The 21,333-nt window shown below is 41.5% G+C and overlaps 3 protein-coding genes and 1 long non-coding RNA gene across 12 annotated transcripts in view; 2 read left to right on the top strand and 2 right to left on the bottom strand.

Moving 5' to 3' along the window:
* Positions 1-3,365, top strand: part of LOC110492229 (E3 ubiquitin-protein ligase MIB2) — a 70,720-nt gene extending 67,355 nt beyond the window's left edge. For all 6 annotated transcript variants that reach the window (XM_021566366.3, XM_090203315.1, XM_036947199.2 and 3 more), the window contains 2 exons: positions 335-400; positions 579-3,365. In XM_021566366.3, the coding sequence (XP_021422041.2) occupies positions 335-400; positions 579-820 (308 nt within the window). In that variant the 3' untranslated portion in view covers positions 821-3,365. The remainder of the gene's footprint in view (positions 1-334; positions 401-578) is intronic.
* A 5,327-nt stretch (positions 3,366-8,692) lies between these two features.
* Positions 8,693-11,013, bottom strand: LOC110492228 (ubiA prenyltransferase domain-containing protein 1). 3 transcript variants are annotated; one of them, XM_021566362.3, is made up of 3 exons: positions 10,803-11,013; positions 9,700-10,300; positions 8,693-9,584 (listed from the first exon to the last, which is right to left on the bottom strand). In XM_021566362.3, the coding sequence occupies exons 2-3, from the start codon at positions 10,256-10,258 to the stop codon at positions 9,097-9,099; spliced, it is 1,047 nt and encodes a 348-aa protein (XP_021422037.2). In that variant the 5' UTR covers positions 10,259-10,300; positions 10,803-11,013; the 3' UTR covers positions 8,693-9,096. The 3 variants fall into 3 exon arrangements, with proteins under 3 accessions (XP_021422037.2, XP_090059440.1, XP_021422038.2); XM_090203314.1 differs by having other exon boundaries at positions 10,632-11,010; XM_021566363.3 differs by having other exon boundaries at positions 9,700-10,262; positions 10,803-11,010.
* An 871-nt stretch (positions 11,014-11,884) lies between these two features.
* LOC110492226 (matrix metalloproteinase-23) lies at positions 11,885-21,316 on the top strand. 2 transcript variants are annotated; one of them, XM_021566355.3, is made up of 8 exons: positions 11,885-12,305; positions 17,105-17,244; positions 17,452-17,591; positions 18,033-18,200; positions 18,634-18,798; positions 19,175-19,285; positions 20,278-20,404; positions 20,496-21,316. In XM_021566355.3, the coding sequence occupies exons 1-8, from the start codon at positions 12,156-12,158 to the stop codon at positions 20,668-20,670; spliced, it is 1,176 nt and encodes a 391-aa protein (XP_021422030.1). In that variant the 5' UTR covers positions 11,885-12,155; the 3' UTR covers positions 20,671-21,316. The 2 variants fall into 2 exon arrangements, with proteins under 2 accessions (XP_021422030.1, XP_021422031.1); XM_021566356.3 differs by having other exon boundaries at positions 11,916-12,305; positions 17,109-17,244.
* Positions 15,469-19,591, bottom strand: LOC149976926 (uncharacterized). The gene is made up of 2 exons (XR_016487370.1): positions 19,487-19,591; positions 15,469-18,828 (listed from the first exon to the last, which is right to left on the bottom strand). It is a non-coding gene; the product is annotated as an uncharacterized LOC149976926 (long non-coding RNA).
* Positions 21,317-21,333: the final 17 nt, after the last annotated feature.

Here is a 21,333-nt window from a genome sequence, read left to right as displayed (position 1 = left end):
TTTCAGTCACCCTTTTGGCCGATGGTGTTAGGGTCCTTTTTTATTTGTTGGGACAAGTGACTTCAGCTTTCGGACAAGTAAAAATATCAGTCCTACTTGTCAGAAGGGTAAGTGGGAAAAAAAATGGATGTCAAGCCCTGGTGTGGGGTGGCATCTGGAGCATTAAGGATAGTCCTGGACTGAAATGCATCCATTGAAAGTGGTTTAGGTCTGTGTCCGGGGAAACTGGCCTTTGATGTTCCCACAATTGTACTCGGTACCTTATTTTAGGATTGAGGTCTTGATGTTTGGGATCTGAGGTAACTCCTTGTGCTTCTCCCTAATCTCTCCACAGAGTGTGCTCATCGAATGAAGAAATGCATCAAATGCCAGGTCACGATCACAAAGAAAATTAGACAAGGTAATGATACCACAGATGAGTAGAAGACCTGTCTTGTTTTCAGATTTTTATTGATGCGTGTCGGTGAGGAGCATTGCTAGAAATTGGTAAATAGAAGATGTCCGGGTCATACTAATACTAGTACAGATCACAATACTGTGTGATGTTGAAGTGAATGATGTGCATCCTCTCCCTCTAGACCAGACAGAGGTGGACTGCAGCCCGGGCTCGGAGAACTCCGAGCAGCACAACCTGCTGGAGCAGCTGCAGTCACGCTACCGCCAGATGGAGGAGCGCATCACCTGCCCCATCTGCATCGACAACCATATCAAGCTGGTTTTCCAGTGCGGCCACGCCTCCTGCATCGACTGCAGCGCCGCCCTCAAGACCTGCCCCATCTGCAGGCAGACCATCCGGGAGCGCATCCAGCTCTTTGTCTGAACCAGGCCCTCCTCCTTTCTTCCTCTCTTCCCCTCCCCCTGTGGCCCAGTCAGTCTGCTCCTCAGTCCTTTGGGATTAGCCACTCGATCGTCCATCCTGGCTCAGCTGCTGTGCTTTGTTGTGTTCCATTGCGTGACGTTGCACCCAGGGTTCCCAGCAGTGTCAATGAGCTGGATGTGGTCATACTGATTTTTTTGTTTTGTTGTTGCCTGTTTCTTCATTTCTTCAAATCCAGTCATGGCCCCTGAAATGCTCTGCAATGCTTTGTCCGTGGCTCCCAGTGTGTAGCAGCCGCAGCGGGTTGCGTCAGGAGGAGGCAGTAGTGCTGCAAGCTCCATTCCCATTGGTCCACAAGGAGGACATCCCTACGAACCAGGGAGGAAGTCTCTCTGAATAGTTCATCACCTGTGCTGCTCTAAGAGGATGTCTGTTACTCCCTGTTAGATTGCATCCCACCCTGTTCCCCCTGTTTGCCTGTCTTGCCTACCCTGTTTACAAGGCTGCAGAGAACTGGCTGATGTCTCCCTGTCTTGAATCCGGTGTATTATGTTTGCTCTCCTTCGTATGAAGCTCTTTGTTATCAGTGTTAGTCTCCTGAGGGTGATGGTATAACTAAAGGCTCCTCTGTATAGCCCCTCACGCTTGCCGTACGTACACAAGGGGAAAATACACACTTTATATATGCATGAGTATATGCATATTCTAAGCTGAAGACTGTGTTGTGGGTTTGGTTAGATGTGTGGTTTTAAGAGTACCAGTAATTAGTACTGAGTTATTTATGTCAAAGGTGTTTCTATTTAGCTAAAGTCATATTATTTTTGGTGTTTGCTCAGTAAAAAAATGATTTCTGCTGAAATTTCACCCAAGCCTATGTCCTTCTCTACTCAGGGTCCTGATTCATTGAAACACTTCTAGTATCAAAGGTTACGGAATGTTTTTTTTTTGTCAACCCTTTTTACGTTGGAGCCATCTGACAATTTGGTGTGTGTTCATTAAGGGACTTGTAGTTGAGATCTGATAACACAACAGCTAGAGCTTTTATAGCAGAATAGACCTGTGGATAAGTTCACTTCGGTCCAACATACCTTTCCTGCTTTAGGTATGAAATTGTTTAAATTACACCATCGTAGAGAGGGGTTTGTGTGCTGCTTCAAAGGAAAGACTTTGTCAGATGACAAAGTGCAACTAATTTTCATTATACCATCACCCAGATACCCATCGGCTTTGTTCTTTATAGATATGTATCGAAAGCATAATCGAAGCCTGTGTCTGTTGTTCATCTGAACCTGAGCGTCTGTTATACTCCTCAGTGTGTAGTGTTGTACTACACAGCCCACAGACCTGCTTGCTAGCATCATCACACTCAGCCTCAGACAGGGCTCAGCCCATTTGGTGGTGCAGAGAGGTTTGTCATTATGTTTAGGTCAACTTTGGACTCTTTTTGGACAGAATTACTTTTGACTTCTGGAGGCCTTTGTGTCCTCTAAATAGAGGAAGAACACTGATACTTTACACGATGATGAATCAATCCTCCAATACAGAACAGGAACGATTATTGATCAAGCGAGGTGTGTGAACTTCTACCAAAGCTGAGCCAGAAAATAAATGAGCATGTATTTGCTTTTTCTTTATTTTGTCACAATGTGGAATTTTGGCAGCCTTTGGACTCTTTTCTTGTCATGTATCTTTTTTCTCTCAAACAGATGTCTGTCTCACATCATAGTCATCCTACCTGGAAGAAACCCTCCCCAATCTGTGTTTGGCAAAGCATTTTGGATTGTACTTTATCGTTAATCATCCTTTGTAATGTTTGGTTTGTTTTCCGAAGGGCTTATGCATTAAAAAAAATGGATCTATTTTAATCTTCTATTTAATTTTTCTATTGTAAACTTCCAGTGACAGGGGTTTTGTAACATTAGATCCCAACTTTTGGAGAGCCAATTAAAGATGTACATTTGAATGTCAGAAAAACCTGTAACCTGTAACCTCTGCCTTGTAAAGCTGTGTGGGAGAGAGGAAAGTAAGGTTTACTCAGAAGTACTACTAACGTTGCACCAGTGCCAAATCTTCAAAAGGATGTGTGTGGCTCTGGTAAAAGGTGGTGCACTACATAGGGAATAGGATGTCATTTGAGACGGCGCTTCTGATTAACAACTGATATTAAAGAATTCTGATCCAAAGTATATCAATCCAAAAAAATGTGGAGCCCAAACATTTTTTTTTTTAGTCATGATGAGTATAGCGAGCATTTCTGATTGAATGAATTAGATAATCAAATATTGTCATCTGGGGTCATGTGAGTAGTCTCTGTGCACAGGTAAAGGTAATAATACTTTAGAAGAGCCAGGAGGTTTTGAAATATACCACTAGAGGTTTGCTATGAGAAGTACATACATAATATTTAAGCAACAAATGTTACTATTGGTGTGTGTACAGTACAGCACTTGGAGTTCTGTTGGCCTTACTGTCCATTCTTATGTTAATGTTTTTTTCAGTTGTATTCTGTACAAAAATATTTTGCAATAAATATGGAACTGTTTTATAAGGATTGTGTTCTGTGCTTAATCAGTCACTGTCTCCTCCCAACATGTAATTAGCATGTCACCCATCTAACTTGAAATATGTTTATCCAACTCAAATAGTATATTCATGTTTTCTAACTCAAATTTAGTTTACTCACAATAAGTGTAAATTGGGGTAGTTAGAGTTGGGTAAAGGTATTATTTTGAGTTGGATAAACTGATTGATTGACATGATGGTTTATCATACTTTAATATTTTGAATTGTTATGTGCTGGAGCTCGGATCCACCTGGCTCTCCCTTGGGCCCAAGGTGCAGGAGCCCCGCTCCGGGTAACTCTGGCTCAATTAAACCACGGTTTGTGACTGAAGTTTCATGCTCGTTGAATGACAACATTTAAAGCATTTCTCTTGAACACAGTAGTAGTGTGTTCAGCTAAATGCTGCTGTGTGCCAGTTCTTAGGCCTAATTGTCTACACTGCCACCTGGTGAAGTTAGCATAGGGCTAACATGTGCCAGGTTATCTGATGGGACCAGCTACAATGTAGTGTTCTATCACATGCGAGTAAATCAACCATTTTAATTGGCTAATGTGTATTTTGAGACTGAGGTCCAGGTTAAATTGTAACTTTTGGGCGTAATCGGCGATCTTCTAGCAATCTAAAGGTTGCATGTTCGAGGAGAGTCGGGGACAACTTTAGCTAACCTTTGCCCTTATTCTAAGCTTAGGTCAATTCACCTAATTGGCTACGTAAATTCACCTAACTTTTGTGATTTTAGTTCTAACCTTTTCAAATATTCCTAACTTTTGTTGTTAGTTCCCCTAACCACCAATGTAAATTATCCCCGTAATTCTTTGTTGTTAAAGCACAACAAGGAACCTGGTCTCGTCTTCCAAGATGTATGGTAAGTCAAATTTATTGAAATCAAATTTATTTATATAGCCCTTCTTACATCAGCTGATATATCAAAGTGCTGTACAGAAACCCAGCCTAAAACCCCAAACAGCAGGCAATGCAGGTGTAGAAGCACGTTGGCTAGGAAAAACTCCCTAGAAAGGCCAAAACCTAGGAAGAAACCTAGAGAGGAACCAGGCTATGAGGGGTGGCCAGTCCTCTTCTGGCTGTGCCAGGTGGAGATTATAACAGAACATGGCCAACATGTTCAAATGTTCATAAATGACCAGCATGGTCAAATAATAATAATCACAGTGGTTGTCGAGGGTGCAACAAGTCAGCACCTCAGGAGAAAATGTCAGTTGGCTTTTCATAGGTAATCATTGAGAGTATCTCTACCGCTTCTGCTGTCTCTAGAGAGTTGAAAACAGCATGTCTGGGACAGGTAGCACGTTCGGTGAACAGGTCAGGGTTCTATAGCCGCAAAGTTACCTCATCCAATTTGTATGCTATTTTACGTCCAGGTAAGATGTATGATATTGTACGACCGCTATTCCATTCATAATGTAACCTCATATTTCATACTAAATGGAGTGTCACAGATTTCCGTACAAAATAAGACGAAATGCCCTGAGACCACGTTAGTGTAAACGCAGCTGTTTAAGCTTAACCTTATCCATGTCAACACATGGCAATGTGTCCACATTAAGCCAATATTTCCTGGTCCCTACCTATATGTATGAAAATTATTTGAGAGGCAGTGTTTCAAAATGATAATTGTTATTTGATATTTAAGACAAATTTTGATGTCTTGAGTCAATGGTGTCACTTGTCAACAAGGGTGGAAAGAGTACTGAAATATCATACTTAAGTAGAAGTACTGCTCCTTAAATGACATTTTAATGAAGAAGTAGAATTACTTTAAAAAGTACAAGAAAAGCTACTCAATAACAGTAACAAGAGCAGTTGTAATTTGTTACTTTAGACCTCTGCTTATTGATAATTACAGAGAGCGGTGTAATGAAATGACGGGACACCATTATCCAACGGTAGAGTTGGATAATGGTGTAATAAGCAACGGTAGAAATGCAGACAAAACATTGTGTGAGCGCCTCACTATTCCCAATTCAGTGTCTGTGCTTTTAATGGGTCAATTATCTCGCTCTGCTGCAGAGCACACTGATGAGGCTAGACAGCCTGTTCTTAGCAAGGCCTGTATCATAAACCATCCCTGTCCTTAGCCGAACATAACAACCTCATGCCCTCTTCATCAGGAACACATATGGTACAAACACACAAATGGACTTGCATATGACAAACTGCTCATGAGTGGATGATGACAGAGCCACATGAGAGCAGGGGCTTAACTCAGGTTGTGGAAGCATTTTGAGCAGTGCAGATAGAAATGTAATGAAATAGAGGAGACATGATGATTGTCTTATCATGGAGTTTAGGTATTTTTTTTCAAGGAGAGTATAATTATTTTATTGAGATGGACTAGATATTCCTGAACAGGCCCCAGCCTAACCAGAACAATAATTGTCTCAAGGAAGAAAGGAAAGATGGAGGAAAGAGCATTTGGTCCAGTGTGGCTCAGTTTATAAGAGTTAGTCGCTAGCAATGACAAGGTGGAGGGTTCAATTCCTGCAGGGATCACATACTGGTATGCACTCAAACTTTGCTTTGGATACAAGCATCTGCTGAGTGGCATATTTATGTATTTGTAAAGTTGTTATTCATTATTAAATACAACTTCAGTTGTAAAACATTGAAATGGTGGATGGATATTATGCACCTGGTGGGGTGAGGCTGAAGCGTTAGAACTGCAAAAGGTTGTCTGTGGTTTGGTTGACCAAATAACTTTTTTTCTCCCTTTGTACCTTTTATTCAGATAGGCGATAAGTAGAGGGGGTTCTATACTAAATGGTAGTTCTATACTAAATGGTAGGGTGTGGCGATAAATAGCCTTTTAAAGAGGCAATCTGCAGTTGAAACAATAACAAAGCTCATCCCCACCCCAGTTTAGGTCAAAGGTTGAGGGATGGGGTTGGAGAAATGTAACCACTCTCAAATTAATAGACAGAGCTATGGATGCAAGGCTGACCATCCACGTTTTCAACATTAGTTTTACCCATGTAGTGAGGCTATACACAGTGGACAAAACATTAAGAACACCTTCCTAATATCAAGAAGCACGGGAAACAGTTGAGCGTGAAAAAAACAGCAACGTTGCAGTTCTTGACACAAACCTGTGCGCCTGGCACCTACTACCATACCCCGTTCAAAGGCACTTAACTATTATTTATTTCCCATTCACCCTATGAATGACACACACACAATTAATGTCTCAATTGTCTCAAGGCTTTAAAATCCTTCTTTAACCTGTCCAATCCCCTTCATCTACACTGATTAAAGTGAATTTAACAAGTGTCATCATAACTTTCACCTCGCCAGTCTGTCATGGAAAGAGCTGGTGTTCATGTTTTGTACACTCAGTGTATGGTGTTGGTTTACATTGACTTTATTTACAAACATTGGTTTATGTTGGCTTCTGATGGGGTACAACAATTGAACTAAGCTCATGAGTCATTTCTAAGTTATATTCTTCAAGAATCAATGGGTACAATATTATTAGTTTGAAAACATTTATGTAGCAACTACAGATTGCTCTTTTAAGTTATACCGGTACGGCTTTTTACAACACCGTCTATAAAGGCATTTCTACATTTAGTAAGTTAACATGATGCATATTCTTACCATCAGACTGAGTAGTTCGGCTGACAAGTCCAATGGTCATGTCCCAGTCCTGTTCCATATAAAACACAAGTTATTTACAAATGGATACAAGTCAATCAATCAAATGTATTTATAAAACCCTTTTTACATCAGCAGATGTCACAAAGTGTTATATAGAAACCCTGCCTAAAACCCCTAACAGCAAGCAATGCAGATGTAGAAGCACAGCGGCTAGGAAAAACTCCCTAGAAAGGCAGGAACCTAGGAAGAACCCTAGAGAGGAACCAGGCTCTGATGGCTGGCCAGTCTTCTTCTGGCTGTGCCAAGTGGAGATGATAAGAGTACATGGCCATTAAGGCCAGATTGTTCTTCAAGATGTTCAAACATTCATAGATGACCAGCAGGGTCAAATAATAACTACAGAGGTTTTAGAGAGTGCAACAGGTCAGTACCTCAGGAGGAAATGTCACTTGGCTTTTCATAGCCGAGCATTCAGATGTTGAGACAGCAGGTGCAGCAGAGAGTTGAAAACAGCAGGTCCGGGACAAGGTAGCACGTCCGGTGAACAGGTCAGGGTTCCATAGCCGCAGGCAAAACAGTTGAAACTGGAGCAGCAGCACAACCAGGTGGACTGGGGACTGCCAGGAGTCATCGGGCCAGGTAGTCCTGAGGCATGATCCTAAGGCTCAGGTCCTCCGGGACGAGAGGGAGAATTAGAGGTAGCATACTTAAAATTCACACAGGATACCAGATAAGACAGGAGAATTACACCAGATATAACAGACTGACCCTAGCCCCCTGGCACATAGACTATTGCAGTATAAATACTGGAGGCTTAGACAGGGGTGGGTCGGGGGCAACTGTGGCCCCATCCGACAATACCCCCACCCACTTTGCCAAAGCACAGTCCCCACACCACTAGAGGGATATCAACAGACCACCAACTTACTACCCTAAGACAAGGCTGAGTATAGCCCATGAAGATCTCCTCCAACACATAAGCCCGAGGGGGAGCAAAACCTCCTGGCTTCCAGAGGATTAATACTGTGGGCTTGCATATCTAATGATAAGCACTGCCTCCAATTGGTGAATTGAGGTCTTATTCAAAACTGAAGTTTGGAGCTCAACAGAAAGCTGTGGCAGAGTATGGGCACTGGCCCCATTTACAATGCATATTTCAAAACCCTTTAAAAAAATGTAGAACTATAGTCTTCTCTGAAATAGTCAAAAAGGATTTCAATATCAAATTCTGACAGCAAGAACCTGAAGTAAATAAATAAAAACATTACATTTTTTGCAGTCTATTTTTTTTTTTAAATGTCATTATGTGAGGAACAAGACAAAGACAATAGATGTCATTTCTTAATGAATCCATAACTTCCCAAAACATACATTTAATAGTAAAATCCTAAAAGATCACTAACTGGTCCGATGCAAATTAGGCTGAGATTTGGACCATTTGGGGGCATTTCCATGTACATTAACTCATATTTGTTTATAGACTAGATCGATTAATGGTTGCACTCCTCTGTCTAACAAAATAAAATGGAAATTCCAAACCATGACTGCAAAACCTGATAATTACAAGGCTACCATCTCATACCCCCCCAAATAAAAACATTGCAATTCAGAATTTTAACCTCAAACCCTGACTAATAAATCAGGCTATTGTCCTAACATAACCAAAAAAAAACAGACATTTAATTTCAATTGACAGAGATTAAATGGTTTAGATTTTGTTTATTGACATTTTGAAGAATTGCATCACCGGTAGAAAGTCTGAGGGCCCGCTGCAACCCATGGCAACCATTTCTTCAATGTCTGTCCTCATTTTGAGGCATCAGGACTCGAAATGTCCTCTGTACTGTAGTCTTATACCAAATGAGTCTGAGCACCTCAGACTTCAGTCGATACACAGAACTATGCAAAATACTGGACCAGTTATGCATCTGGTTATATCTGTCAGTATTAAAGAAGAGTAACTAAACTGTTTCTCTGGACGTATAAATTAGACAATACATTAAAGCCTTTGAACTCAAGTAAATAATTACAAATACAGAGATGTACATAAACTAGTCTGCATTTCAACAACAACAAAAAGCTATAAAAGAAGCTACAATTCAATCACAGTAGCGGTAAGCTTCCTTGAGGTGCCAGAATGATCCCAAAGACATAGAAAAGTCCCATCAGGAGGTTGAGCTTGGCTGTCTTTTGGGGGATCTTGGAATAGCACTGGCTGCGGAACTGCCTCTCTAGGGGGAAGGCCATGGGCAACGTGAGCAGGGGCAGGGCCATGCTGATGGTGTAGTGGGTGGCCAGGATGCAGAAGAGCACATAAGGGACAAACAGCAGGATGTTGAAGAGGATGTAGGACAACGTGGGCCCGATGAGAATGGCCAGAGTGACGATGCCCGCCTGTTTGTCAGAGTCCATGTCTCTGGTATTGTTGCTGTGGAGGATAGCCTCTGTGTTGAGGGCCAGGGGGACGGCGTAGACCAGAGGCAGGACAGACAGGTAACCCACCTGCACGGCGTGGGCAAACATGACCGCCAGGGGGCCAAACGTGATCAGGATCACCACGTCCCCCAGTGCCACATACTTAAGACCAATGCCTGGAAACAGGACAAGGAAGGTATCGTAAGAATCTGGATATTAGTGTGTGTACTTGTAAATAAAGCGAGGGAAATAATGTCAGTACATTTTGAAACAGGTTAATGCCAAGCTCACCTCCCGTGTACAGAAAAGAGCTGGAGAGCCCTCCAAAATAAATAAGGGCCAGATGCTCCATCCTCAACGTGGAGAGAAAGTAGAGCAGGGTGGCACACAAGCAGCCCAGAGAGTAGAGCAGCGCTCCGAACATGACCACGTCCTGCGGCGCCAGGATCTCATCCACCAGAGTCCTATCGTCGCTCTTCTTGTGGTCAATCCCTTTGGAGAAGTCATAGTAAGTGTTAACCAGATTCCCTGCCCCGTGCACCACCAGCACTGCCACGGCACACACCATGAGGATGACCAAGTCCACAGAGCCCTCCAGCTTGTAGGCCAGGGCACTGCCCAGAGCCACCGGTGTGAGGGAGGCGCTGAAACTCCACGGCCGCAGGGCCAGCACATAAGCAGCACACTTGTACCTCATGTCGCGTCTGACTCTGGCCCTCCCCGAGCTTCGCTGGTCGGCAGAGTGATTCTGCAGAGTGTCATTCAAACCGGTGTGCCTTGTCTCACTATGTCCATTCAATCCAGCCAAAACAATTGTCTCTGCACTGCTTGGTTTCTGCCCCACAGCCATACCTCTGCCAGGGTCCACAAAACAAAGAAACAGAAGGTAAACCTGTAACAGAATTACAGAGGTCACACATAGAATGTAATTTATGTACAATGAACATCTCATTTAATGAACAAGAGCATCAGAATACAGGCTCTTTAAGTTATTGAAAACCAGTATGGAGTAGTTTTTGTATTGTCCGTCATATTTGAAGGGTTGCAAGAGCGTGAGACCAGAATGTTTTGCTGTTGTTGAGCAGGATTAAAGCGTGCTACTACATGCTAAAACGTAGGTAGCAAACGAGTCTGTTTACTTCCAGTAGTTCCCGAGTAGCTAGATATATGCTAGTAGGATCACCTGAATTTCAATGCACCATGTTGTGAATTGTACAACACACCTGTTGGATGGCCACTTTGCTTGCTCCCTACAACCTCGCAAAATTGGCATTTAAAGCATTGCACTGCTGGATAGTCAACTACATAGATTAAAGGATTAAAGCTAACTATCCAGTGTGCTATTAGCAAGCCAAAAACCAGGGCCAAATTAAATGTCCGAAACCAGACTTTACCTGTTTTATGTATCCGTTATCTGATAAACTATTTCACGCCATGTAACAACATATTTATGTGACCGCTACCTAACCACAGGGCTGACCCTACTCCATTGGTAAACTTGCTACGTGTCAATTTCGAGAATATTTCACTGGCTGATCACAGTTAACCCTGACGGACGACATTTCGTCCAACCCTCTTGAGTGAGTGCAGACGTAAATAGGCGCCGTTAGAAACAGACTTCAATGTGATCTGCGTTCCGGGTGTTATAGATGACATGTGCAAGAAGAAGCCTTTCCTCAATAAGAACATTTATATAAAATAAGAAAAATATCTTGAAAAATGTGGGATTTAAAATATCGCTTATTTTGTACACTCGCACCAACGGATGTATTAGAAATACTAAGGCAGGCCAGGAAGTTATTGATTCTCTGGTGGTGGTTCAGTGCGATCTCTCACTATCCCACCCAGATTCGTAAACGGGGGAAAACGTTCAACTAAATTCAGACCATCATCGCAGGGCAAATACCATACTCTCTTAAAAAACACTTGTGAAGCTATTTGTTTTCCAATCATTTTTGAACGTTGCTGAATACGAATGCAGCCCAGACTCAAATTGCGTGTTTTTGGGCCTTCACAAACGCACGAGTTTTACACAGATCTGTAGAATATATGCATATCAGCATAGGCCTACTGACATACATTTTCACAATTAATTTGATGTAGGTAATTTACTCCAATTAAAATACAATTTGAGAAATTTTTGTTGCTTGCATCAGGCATTGCCTGTCACAGATATACTATTTTCCTATGCAATTAGAACAAAAAAATATAGAATTTTTAATTAAGAGTGAGAAAATATTTAAATAAGGTTCAATATAAATCAAAGTCAACCTATGCGTATTCCTCAGCTAAAATGAGAGACCCACACATAGGTATTTGAGCAGGCCTACATTTAAAAAAAAATCCATGATCAAATCTCTGTTATGAACTTCTAGATTAATAAGCATGCAAAAATAATAGTTAAATCAAAATAGTTTTAAGATTGTCGACTACGTGCAGCTGGTATCCTTTCCATTTAAACTTGTCAAACTCTGACCTCCATTTAAAGTAATGTGAAACCATTTGGCAGACCGCGGAATAGCGCTGCGGCGGAAGGTTGTATAGAAAGCTGCAACGTTTGATGCAGCCTGGAGCTGGCGGCGGGTGACCAAGGATTCCAGCCTTAACACCGTTATCCTCCGTTATCCTCCGTTATCCTCAATTTAAAATTAATTTGTCAAATAAAAGGATGCATTGGATGGCCATTGATATCCATACGGATAGATGGTGGTGAAATTGACTAGTCTGTCTTTGTTTAGGGATTTTTTATGGAAGGTGATATCGCAACGATGGTGTGTCAGACGTTCAGAAGTTTACAAAGAGGCGACTTCAGTACTCTTCTGCTGGCTGTGGCGGTGCTTGGGATTCTGTTTGAAGGGATGCAAGAAACCACGGCATTTCCCACCTGGAGAATAGAGGTATGGTGTGAGAATTCAACTTTCTAACTTGATACCTCCTTTAATTGCACTGCTGAATACTTCATTCAGTTTCTATACTGAACAGGTTATGCTGGAATAAATTATGATCAAGATGTTGGATGATTAACCCCGTTTAGGGCAACAATATTTTCATTTTATTTTAACTTGTTTTTTTCAGTGTCTACCAAGACTTCTGCTTGGTGACAAATGAGCAAATAATAAATAAATAAAATGTAATTGTAATATAAATCATATTTTTGGTTAAACTTCATCAGACAGAAATGCCTTCATATAATCAGCAATTATACATATAATTTATAATGTAGCCTATTCATATTATATAATTGGAGCAATTCTTGGTTTTGCCCTGATTTTTGTCCCAGTTGAGGAAAAAACAACTATTCTTATTGCATTGTAGCCACAATAAAACTGTTTTGATCTGGCTGGATGAAGTCTTAACCCTCACTTATACCAAGTTAGCTATTCTAAAAGTATCTTATATTGTTCATTAATTCACACTAAGTCAAATGCAGACTTCTCAGAATCCTTGATTAATAAACCAGGGGCAAACAGTGTGGGAATCTTCAAAGGAGAGCACAGTAAGAGGAGCTTAGCATGTTGGTTGAGCACTGAATGATCAGGTTCTAAATGTTATCTCTAGTGCACTTGTTTTGGAAAATGTTCAGTTGTTTTCCATAGGAAGAAATGGTGTAGCAAATAGTACAGCTTAGAACAACATGGAGCTTCAAGAAATCATGGACTGTTCTCACATTGCTCCAATTTAAGTGGAATGCCTGCTCCAACTTCTAGGCTATGTCCTCTTCTTTTGTAGTGTATGTTTCCTTGACTCTGTTATCAGTGTGGCAGGAAGACTTCAGTCTTCTGCAGGGCTCCTCTGGTGTCCGTCTGGGTGTCTAGGCCTCAGCTCTTGGCATAGCCCTTGTTTTCCTGAGGATTGAGGAACATTAAAAAAGGAATGCATATGTAGCACATGGGGATGTGTGAAACTTACTCCTCAGCCTGAAGTGTCCCCACTTGTGCCAGCGAATAACTTTTTCCGACTGGTAAGACACTTCAGGAGGGCGATCACGTGTGCTAGCATGGCAGAGGCCCCGAGTTAGCCCCAGGTATGGGCTGAATCAGCAGCGTGGCAAGCAGCATGACGTCCTTTACATTTAGTATCTACATTTGTTCTCTGAGAAAAAAATATTAAATTTTCATATAGATATTTTAATAGTATAAATTCATATTTTTAGAAATAGCCATTTTGGGGGGTTGTATTTCCACTGTATTTGTATGTAAATGTTGAACTTGGTCAGGTCATGTTGGTCCAATCCCTTATCGTTGATGATAAGGACTGTGGAGTAGATCTGTGGATAGGCTAAATTAGCTTATTCACTTGTCATAAAAGTCCCCGATAATGAAGTCACCTAAAGTTATTGGATAATCAGTCAAAGTGTACACTACCGTTCAAAAGTTTGGGGTCACTTAGAAATGTCCTTATTTTTTGAAAGAAAAGCACATTTTTTGTCCATTAAAATAACATCAAATTGATGTGTAGACATTGTTAATGTTAATGTTGTAAATGACTATTGTAGCTGGAAACGGCAGATTTTTTTATGGAATATCTACATAGGCTACAGAGCCCCATTATCAACAACCATCACTCCTGTGTTCCAATGGCACGTTGTGTTAGCTAATCCAAGTTTATAATTTTAAAAAGCCAATTGATGATTAAAGAAGCAATAAAGCGGTCCTTCTTTAGACTAGTTGAGTATCTGGAGCATCCGCATTTGTGGGTTCGATTACAGGCTCAAAATGGCCAGAAACAAAGACCTTTCTTCTGAAACTCATCAGTCTATTCTTGTTCTGAGAAATGAACGCTATTCTATGCGAGAAATTGCCAAGAAACTGAAGATCTCGTACAACGCTGTGTACTACTCCCTTCACAGAACAGTGCAAACAGACTCTAACCAGAATAGAAAGAGGAGTGGGAGGCCCCGGTGCACAACTGAGCAAGAGGACAAGTACATTCGAGTGTCTAGTTGAGAAACAGACACGTTACAAGTCCTCAACTGGCAGATTCATTAAATAGTACCTGCAAAACACAAGTCTCAACGTCAACAGTGAAGAGGCGACTACGGGAAGTTGGCCTTCTAGACAGAGTTGCAAAGAAAAAGCCATATCAGAGACTGGCCAATAAAAAGAAAAGATTAAGATTGTCAAAATAACACAGACACTGGACAGAGGAACTCTTTCTAGAAAGCCAGCATCCCGGAGTCGCCTCTTCACTGTTGATGTTGAGACTGGTGTTTAGACTGGCGAGTTGGATTAGCTAATACAACGTGCCATTGGAACACAGGAGTGATGGTTGCTGGTAACGGGCCTCTGTACGCCTATGTAGATATTCCATAAAAAATCTGCCGTTTCCAGCTACAATAGTCATTTACAACCTTAATGTCTACACTGTATTTCTGATCAATTTGATGTTATTTTAATGGACAAAACATTTTTTTTTCTAAAAAGACATTTCTAAGTGACCCCAAACTTTTGAACGGTAGTGTATACTGTAACTGTACATTTTACATTCTATTAGTATTATATAAAAACAAAGTCACAACATATTTCTAAACACTCTTAAACAGTAAGCACCTATAGCTGGCCTTTCACAGCTGTAAAACAAGAATAGAATCCTTGTGTTATTATTTGGAGAGTCTCATTTGCCCCTCCCCAAAGGGACATCAGACATATTGTACCTGCAAAATGTATCATACTTAAAGTCTGGAAAGCAGTTTTACTGCTGACCACTTCCTTTTCTACAAAATGGAATGCCCTTGCATGAAAATGTAACATGTAACATTCACATGCAAGGCATTGGGATAATAGCTCTAGAAACTGCAGAATCACAATAGAGTTGAGTGTCCTCAGCTGGTCTCGTCAAACCAGAACCCTTGCAGCATGGAACTGTTGATTGTTTAGATTTTGAACATTATAACTATAAATACTGTATAAATTAACGACATGAATCACAACTGTCAGTTCAACTAACAGTGTAAGTAGATTACAGTACAACGTTCATTCTGTGCTGCTCTCAGCCTGCTACTTGAAGTGTGTCAGAGGGTTGGGTACTGTGGCAGTAAAAAGGCAAATGACATTGAATAAATGTGTTATGCATTTTTTAATGAATGATACTGCAGACACATGAATAAAGGTGTAATGACTAGTATCATAAAGGTATTATGCATGCTTTATGTATACCCCCTTCAAGTAAAGTGTTACTACTTTTTACTTCTCGGGGGATCTTCACTGTTTTTGTCCAGTTTCTCAAGTTCCTTCCATGAATACTTCGGTTATTCCATCTCATGTTGTTAGCAATATTCTCCTGGTCCTTGGTTCTGTGGTCTGGTTCAGACACTGGATCAAGTCAGTCATATCATAATAATCTGTCAGTCAGCCACGAAGACAGGAACACTAAGAGTGATAAAATACTAAGCACTAGCTATGTGTAGTTCATAAACACAAAGGCAAACACTAGGTTAATTACCTACTGAACAAAAATCTAAACGCAACATGCAACAATTTCAAAGATTTTACTTAGTTACAGTTCAAATAAGGAAATCAGTCAATAAGCAATACATTAATTTGGTCCTAATCTATGGAGTTCACATGACTGGGAATACAGATATGCATCTGTTGGTCACAGATACCTTTAAAAAAAAGTAGGGGTGTGGATCAGAAAACCAGTCAGTATCTGGTGTGACCACCATTTGCCTCAAGCAGCGAGACATATCTCCTTCACATAGAGTTGATCAGGCTGTTGATTGTGGCCTGTTGTCCCACTCTTCTTCAATGACTGTGCGAAGTTTCTGGATATTGGTGGAAACTGAAAAACATTGTCGTACAAGTTGATCTGGAAAACGCTGTTGTACATGTCGATCCAGAGCATCCCAAACATGCTCAATGAGTGACATATCTGGTGAGTATGCAGACCATGGAAATGTTCAACCTCCAGGAATTGTTTACAGACCCTTGTGACATGGGGCAATGCATTATCATGCTGAAACATGAGGTGATGGCAGCGGATGAATGGCACGACAATGGGCCTCAGGATCTTGTCACGGTATCTTTGTGCATTCAAATTGACATAGATAAAATGCAATAGTATTTGTTGCCTGTAGCTTATGCCTGCCCATACCATAACTCCGCTGCCGCCATGGGGTACTCAGTTCACAATGTTGACACCAACAAACTTCTCACCCACACGGCACCATACACGTGGTCTGTGTTTGAGGCCAGTTGGACTTTCTTGTTGATATGCCACACCTTCTTGTTGATATGCCACACCTGTCAAGTGGATGGATTATCTTGGCAAAGAAGAAATGCTCACTAACAGGGATGTAAACAAATGTGTACAACATTTGAGAGAAATTAGCTTTTTGTGTGTATGTAACATTTCTAGGATCTTTTATTTTAGCTCATGAAACATGGGACTAATAATTTACGTGTTGCGTTTATATTTTTGTTCAGTATAATAAAAAATAAAAAAGGCTCACTTAAGGCCAACCCAGTGAACACAAAATGTATCTGTAATGTTTCCTAAAGGTTATCTTTTGAAAAATAACTTTCACACAAAGTTTTGGAAACCAACATTTGTTTGCTGGGAATCCAGATCCCGATCATAAATATAAATTACATCTGGATGTTGATGTGACATGTCCAGTAGGTTGAAACTCCTCTCCTCGCTCCTAACTGGTAGCGCCAAATCTCTGGTGGTTAATCTACAATTTTTTTTGTCCAAGGAAGAAGTTCACACCTCTGGTGTGTTAATGATTGGGATTCGCAAAGATGCCCGCACGCAGGTCCTCCACCTCTCCAGGAACAAGCGCTATACCCTCACCCCTGAGAAACTCAAATGGGACAAGTTCAAGCTCACTTACAAGTTTGGAGATTCTTTTATTTCACCCTCCTTTCTTAGCAAACAGTTACTGTCTAAAAACAAAAGGAAATGCTGTTTGAATTGACTTCAGACATATTTACGAGGGACAGCTGTCTTAGAGCTTTATGTTAGCTCCAATTGCTTTTACTGATTTCTGCTGTTGTAATATGCCAAGTGGTTTCCCCAGATAAAGGCATTGTGTCTGTGCAGGCTGCTCTCTTTCCCAAGGAACCTGATGAATGCCAGTGACACGCGCCGTGGCATTGCCAAAGCCTTCACTATGTGGAGTGATGTCTCGCCCTTCAGCTTTAGAGAGGTGCCCGCTGACCAGGAGGCAGACATCAAGATAGGTATATGTTGTTGTGCCCCCACCTAAAGTATATCAGGCATGATGACTGGCATATAATATAGTAGAAGGACTATACAGTGACATGTGTCTGAAATGCCCTAAGCATTTGAACTGAACAAATCTCCCTCTACTGTCTAGTTATCTATGTTCTGCATGATTCATGGCTCTACTTGTATGATAAAGAGTCCTGTACACCTTCCAAGCATGTGTAATCATTTTAAAATGATCTAAATCATGCTGAATCCATCAGAGTGATCTGGGAGTCTTGTTCCAGCATAAATACTTGATGCAAGTGTGAAAAATGACAGTCATCCTCAGTGGGGTTAAGAAGTTTGAAATCCATCATCTTCTAGACTCTATTGTATGTAGAATGAGATAGAGGCTGGAGAGGTTCCCCTCTTGGTTGCGCTGTCTGAGGCACAGCTCTGTCTCTTTTTGGCAGGCTTCTACCCCATCAACCACACAGACTGTCTGCAGTCCTACTTGCACCACTGTTTCGACGGCATCACCGGCGAACTGGCACATGCTTTCTTCCCTCCGACGGGCGAGATCCACTTTGACGACCATGAGTATTGGATTCTGGGAAACATGCGCTTCAGCTGGAAAAAAGGCAGGCACCTTGGTTGATCTCTTTCCTGATTTTTGTAAGCTGCTGTTGTGCCCTCAGCACCAAAGCTACTTGCTGGATGTCCAGTTGAATTAGTCAAATGCACAGGGTTGAAAAGTGAAAATCATGGACACTGTAGTTGGTAATTATGTCTTGAAGCTGGAATAGACCACAGTGTAATACTGTGCCTAGTTGTGTTACGGTTGGAAGATACTGTGAATTTAGAAGCGTAGTGTCTCAGTAGTCGTCTGCTTCATCGGCACTGATCTGAAAAGACAGGTATAGGTGAAAGCCATATGTTGTTATGCCACTTTGAACTAGCTTTCATGTGTATAGTTCAGTGGATGAGGCAAAGGACTTTAGCTACTTTCGACTATTGAGATGCACCCCAATTACTAAGACAGAATGAACTGTTTTGTGTTGTTGGTTTGTGCAGGGGTGTGGCTGACAGACTTGGTCCATGTAGCGGCTCACGAGATTGGTCACGTCCTGGGCCTCATGCACTCCCTGAACCCCAAGGCCATCATGCACCTGAACGCAACTCTAACGGGGCGCAAGCTCATCACACAGGACGAGGTGTGGGGCCTGCACCGACTCTATGGTAAATCCAAGCACCCACAAGCAAAGTGCCCTGTAAAACAGACAAAAAACCGTGTCATATTGTTTTGTAGCACAAAACGATCAGCGGTAGCATCTTTCAAATGAAATAAATCCTCATTTAAAATAATGGTCCCACTTTAAACAACCAATTTATACAGGCTTTATAGACTATTCATGATTTCTTCCTAAGCACTATATAGATGCTACACAAATAATTGATTTACTACCTGCTGCAAGTAAACGTGGCCTTAATGAGTATTGTTGAACCTTTAATACAGTGTGAGAGTCATTATAAATGTGAAGTCAGATTGTCATCTCAAATTCCTTTCTGTAGACTGAAATTAGCACTCTCATCCCTCTTTCCTCCTTCCCTGTAGGATGTTTGGATAGATTATTTATCTGTCCAGCCTGGGCGCGGAAAGGCTATTGCGACAGCAAGCGCAAGCTCATGCAGAAGCACTGCCCCTCGAGCTGTGATTTCTGTTACGGTAAGAGCAGCACTGCAAAGGAAAAAAATATTATTCCCAATATACTAGTGCAAGGAATCGCATCTGTACCATTTGCCAATGGATCGTAACGCAGCCAACAAAGTCCAGCCATGCAGAACCATGATGAGGGTTTGCAGCCCTTCGGATTTAAAGTCAGATTAGATACTTACCACTGGATGAGACTCATTCAGAAATAATTACCTCTGGATGGATTGTGGTCTGCTTTATAGCAAGCGAGCAGAGCGTCTTAGTGAAGCACCTCGACAGCTTAAATTCCCATAACCTCCGCAATCAGTCTCATCAGGGCCGAGGCCTCCGGTTGCACAACAGGATATGACTCCTCCTCGCCATGGCAGCCATAGATTGTAGGTTTGTCCGTTTTATATGTGTAACAAGGGAGAATGTGGAGAGGAGAAAGGATACCATTCCTGGCTCCTAATCTGTTCCTCATTGTTGATTGGGAGACGTTGTACGGCTGTGGAAAATTCCAGTATGACTCCAAACCACTGGAATTTCAGACTGTGGCTTGAGTGTTAGACACGGAAGGTCAATTTGGGATTTCTGCGGCCCAAACTAGTGGCTGCCTTTTAAAACAGACTTCCAACTGATCATGAGGCACAACATCGTGTTTACACTCATCTAATGGCCGTAGCACTTGGGTAAATTAACTAGATAGAGAATGTCCTTAAACATCTACAATGGAGTTGCCATGAAGTTTTTTGATGCACATGTAGGCAGATAGCTTTTATGCTTAGTTTGAGTGTGTATGTCTTGGGGGATCATTTTTAGTATGATCCAGATCAGATTAAACAATAACTAAGAAGACATTTTCTGGGCGCTTCTTTGTTTACTTTTTGGAGTAAACATTTAATGAAAAGACATTAACATCCTTTTGTGAAATGAAAGCCATACCACACCGAGTCATGTCTGGTTAAGACTATACAGAAGTGGATACCCCAGCCTTTAACCTTGTGTTCCCTAACTTTCCTCAGAGTTCCCCTTCCCCACTGTGGCCCCCACCCCCACCCCCCAACGGACCAAACACAAGCTGGTGGCTGAGGGGAAGAAGCTCACCTTCCGATGTGGGAAGAAAATTGCAGCAAAGGCAGGCAAAGTACAGTGAGTATGTCTTATTTAGCCCAATATCACTTCTAATAAATCATATACCAACAATGGACTGAATTTAAATGTATTTTTACTGTTTCTGTAGCTGGTACAAGGACGGAGAGATTCTGGAGTACTCCCACCCTGGCTACATCTCCCTAAAAGACGACCACATCAGTATCGTGGCCAACGCCATCAACGAGGGCACATACACCTGCATCGTGAGGAAAAAGAACAAGGTCCTCACCAACTACTCCTGGAGGGTACGAGTGCGCTTCTGAGGGTGATGCCCCCATCCGCACATAGAAGCACTGGGTATTAGCACAGAGAACACACAACCATAGAAACAGAATTACCAGAAGAGGAAAAGCCCTTAGACAACTGCATTTTCACACATTGACTTGAATGGGATGTCCGTTCTAGGAATTATATTTCAAAGCACACCTTCACTCAAACATTGCTTGTTCAAAACGGGGACCTCACTCACTTGGGCACATATTTTAATGTATGTACATTGTCTAAACAATACCCTCAAAACAATCATGTTTTAGGTCTGTTTTTTTGTAATGCATTTTCATATGTGCACAATAAACCCTTTTGTTCTATGGTAAGTAGTATATAGAATCTAGATGTAAAACTACATTGTGTCCAAGTGAGTATTCGATACACTGCTGGCATTGTTTGTTATGTATTATGTGAACAATAGACTGTTCATTGAAGTTAGAGCTCACTGACACTTACAGGGTAGCTAGTAGCCTCAAACTTCTCTAAATATTGTCCAGGAATTTCAAATAAATGTAACTAGCCTGGTTACTTTATGCCATGGGTAATGCATTCTAAAAGCTACTGCATCAATGCATGACACCTACAGTATAAACAACATGTTGGTTCCATGTTTCATGAGCTGAAATAAAAGATCACAGAAAAGTTCCAGATGCACAAAA

The sequence above is a fragment of the Oncorhynchus mykiss genome, chromosome 16 (genome assembly GCF_057628025.1).
Source record: "Oncorhynchus mykiss isolate SJ-2025 chromosome 16, ASM5762802v1, whole genome shotgun sequence".
Classification (NCBI taxonomy): Eukaryota; Metazoa; Chordata; class Actinopteri; order Salmoniformes; family Salmonidae; genus Oncorhynchus; species Oncorhynchus mykiss.
Note: the sequence above shows the minus strand (reverse complement) of the source record. Positions and strands in the feature narration are given on the sequence as shown.

Bases quoted from the DNA above. Each gene is read 5' to 3' on its own strand.
- LOC110492228 (XM_021566362.3), bottom strand. From the start codon at position 10,258: ATGGCTGTGGGGCAGAAACCAAGCAGTGCAGAGACAATTGTTTTGGCT. The intron at 9,585-9,699 runs GTGAGCTTGGCA...TCCTGTTTCCAG, and splicing joins CTCTTTTCTGTACACGGGAG to GCATTGGTCTTAAGTATGTG.
- LOC110492226 (XM_021566355.3), top strand. From the start codon at position 12,156: ATGGAAGGTGATATCGCAACGATGGTGTGTCAGACGTTCAGAAGTTTA. The intron at 12,306-17,104 runs GTATGGTGTGAG...TTTTTGTCCAAG, and splicing joins TTCCCACCTGGAGAATAGAG to GAAGAAGTTCACACCTCTGG. The intron at 17,592-18,032 runs GTATATGTTGTT...TCTTTTTGGCAG, and splicing joins GGAGGCAGACATCAAGATAG to GCTTCTACCCCATCAACCAC.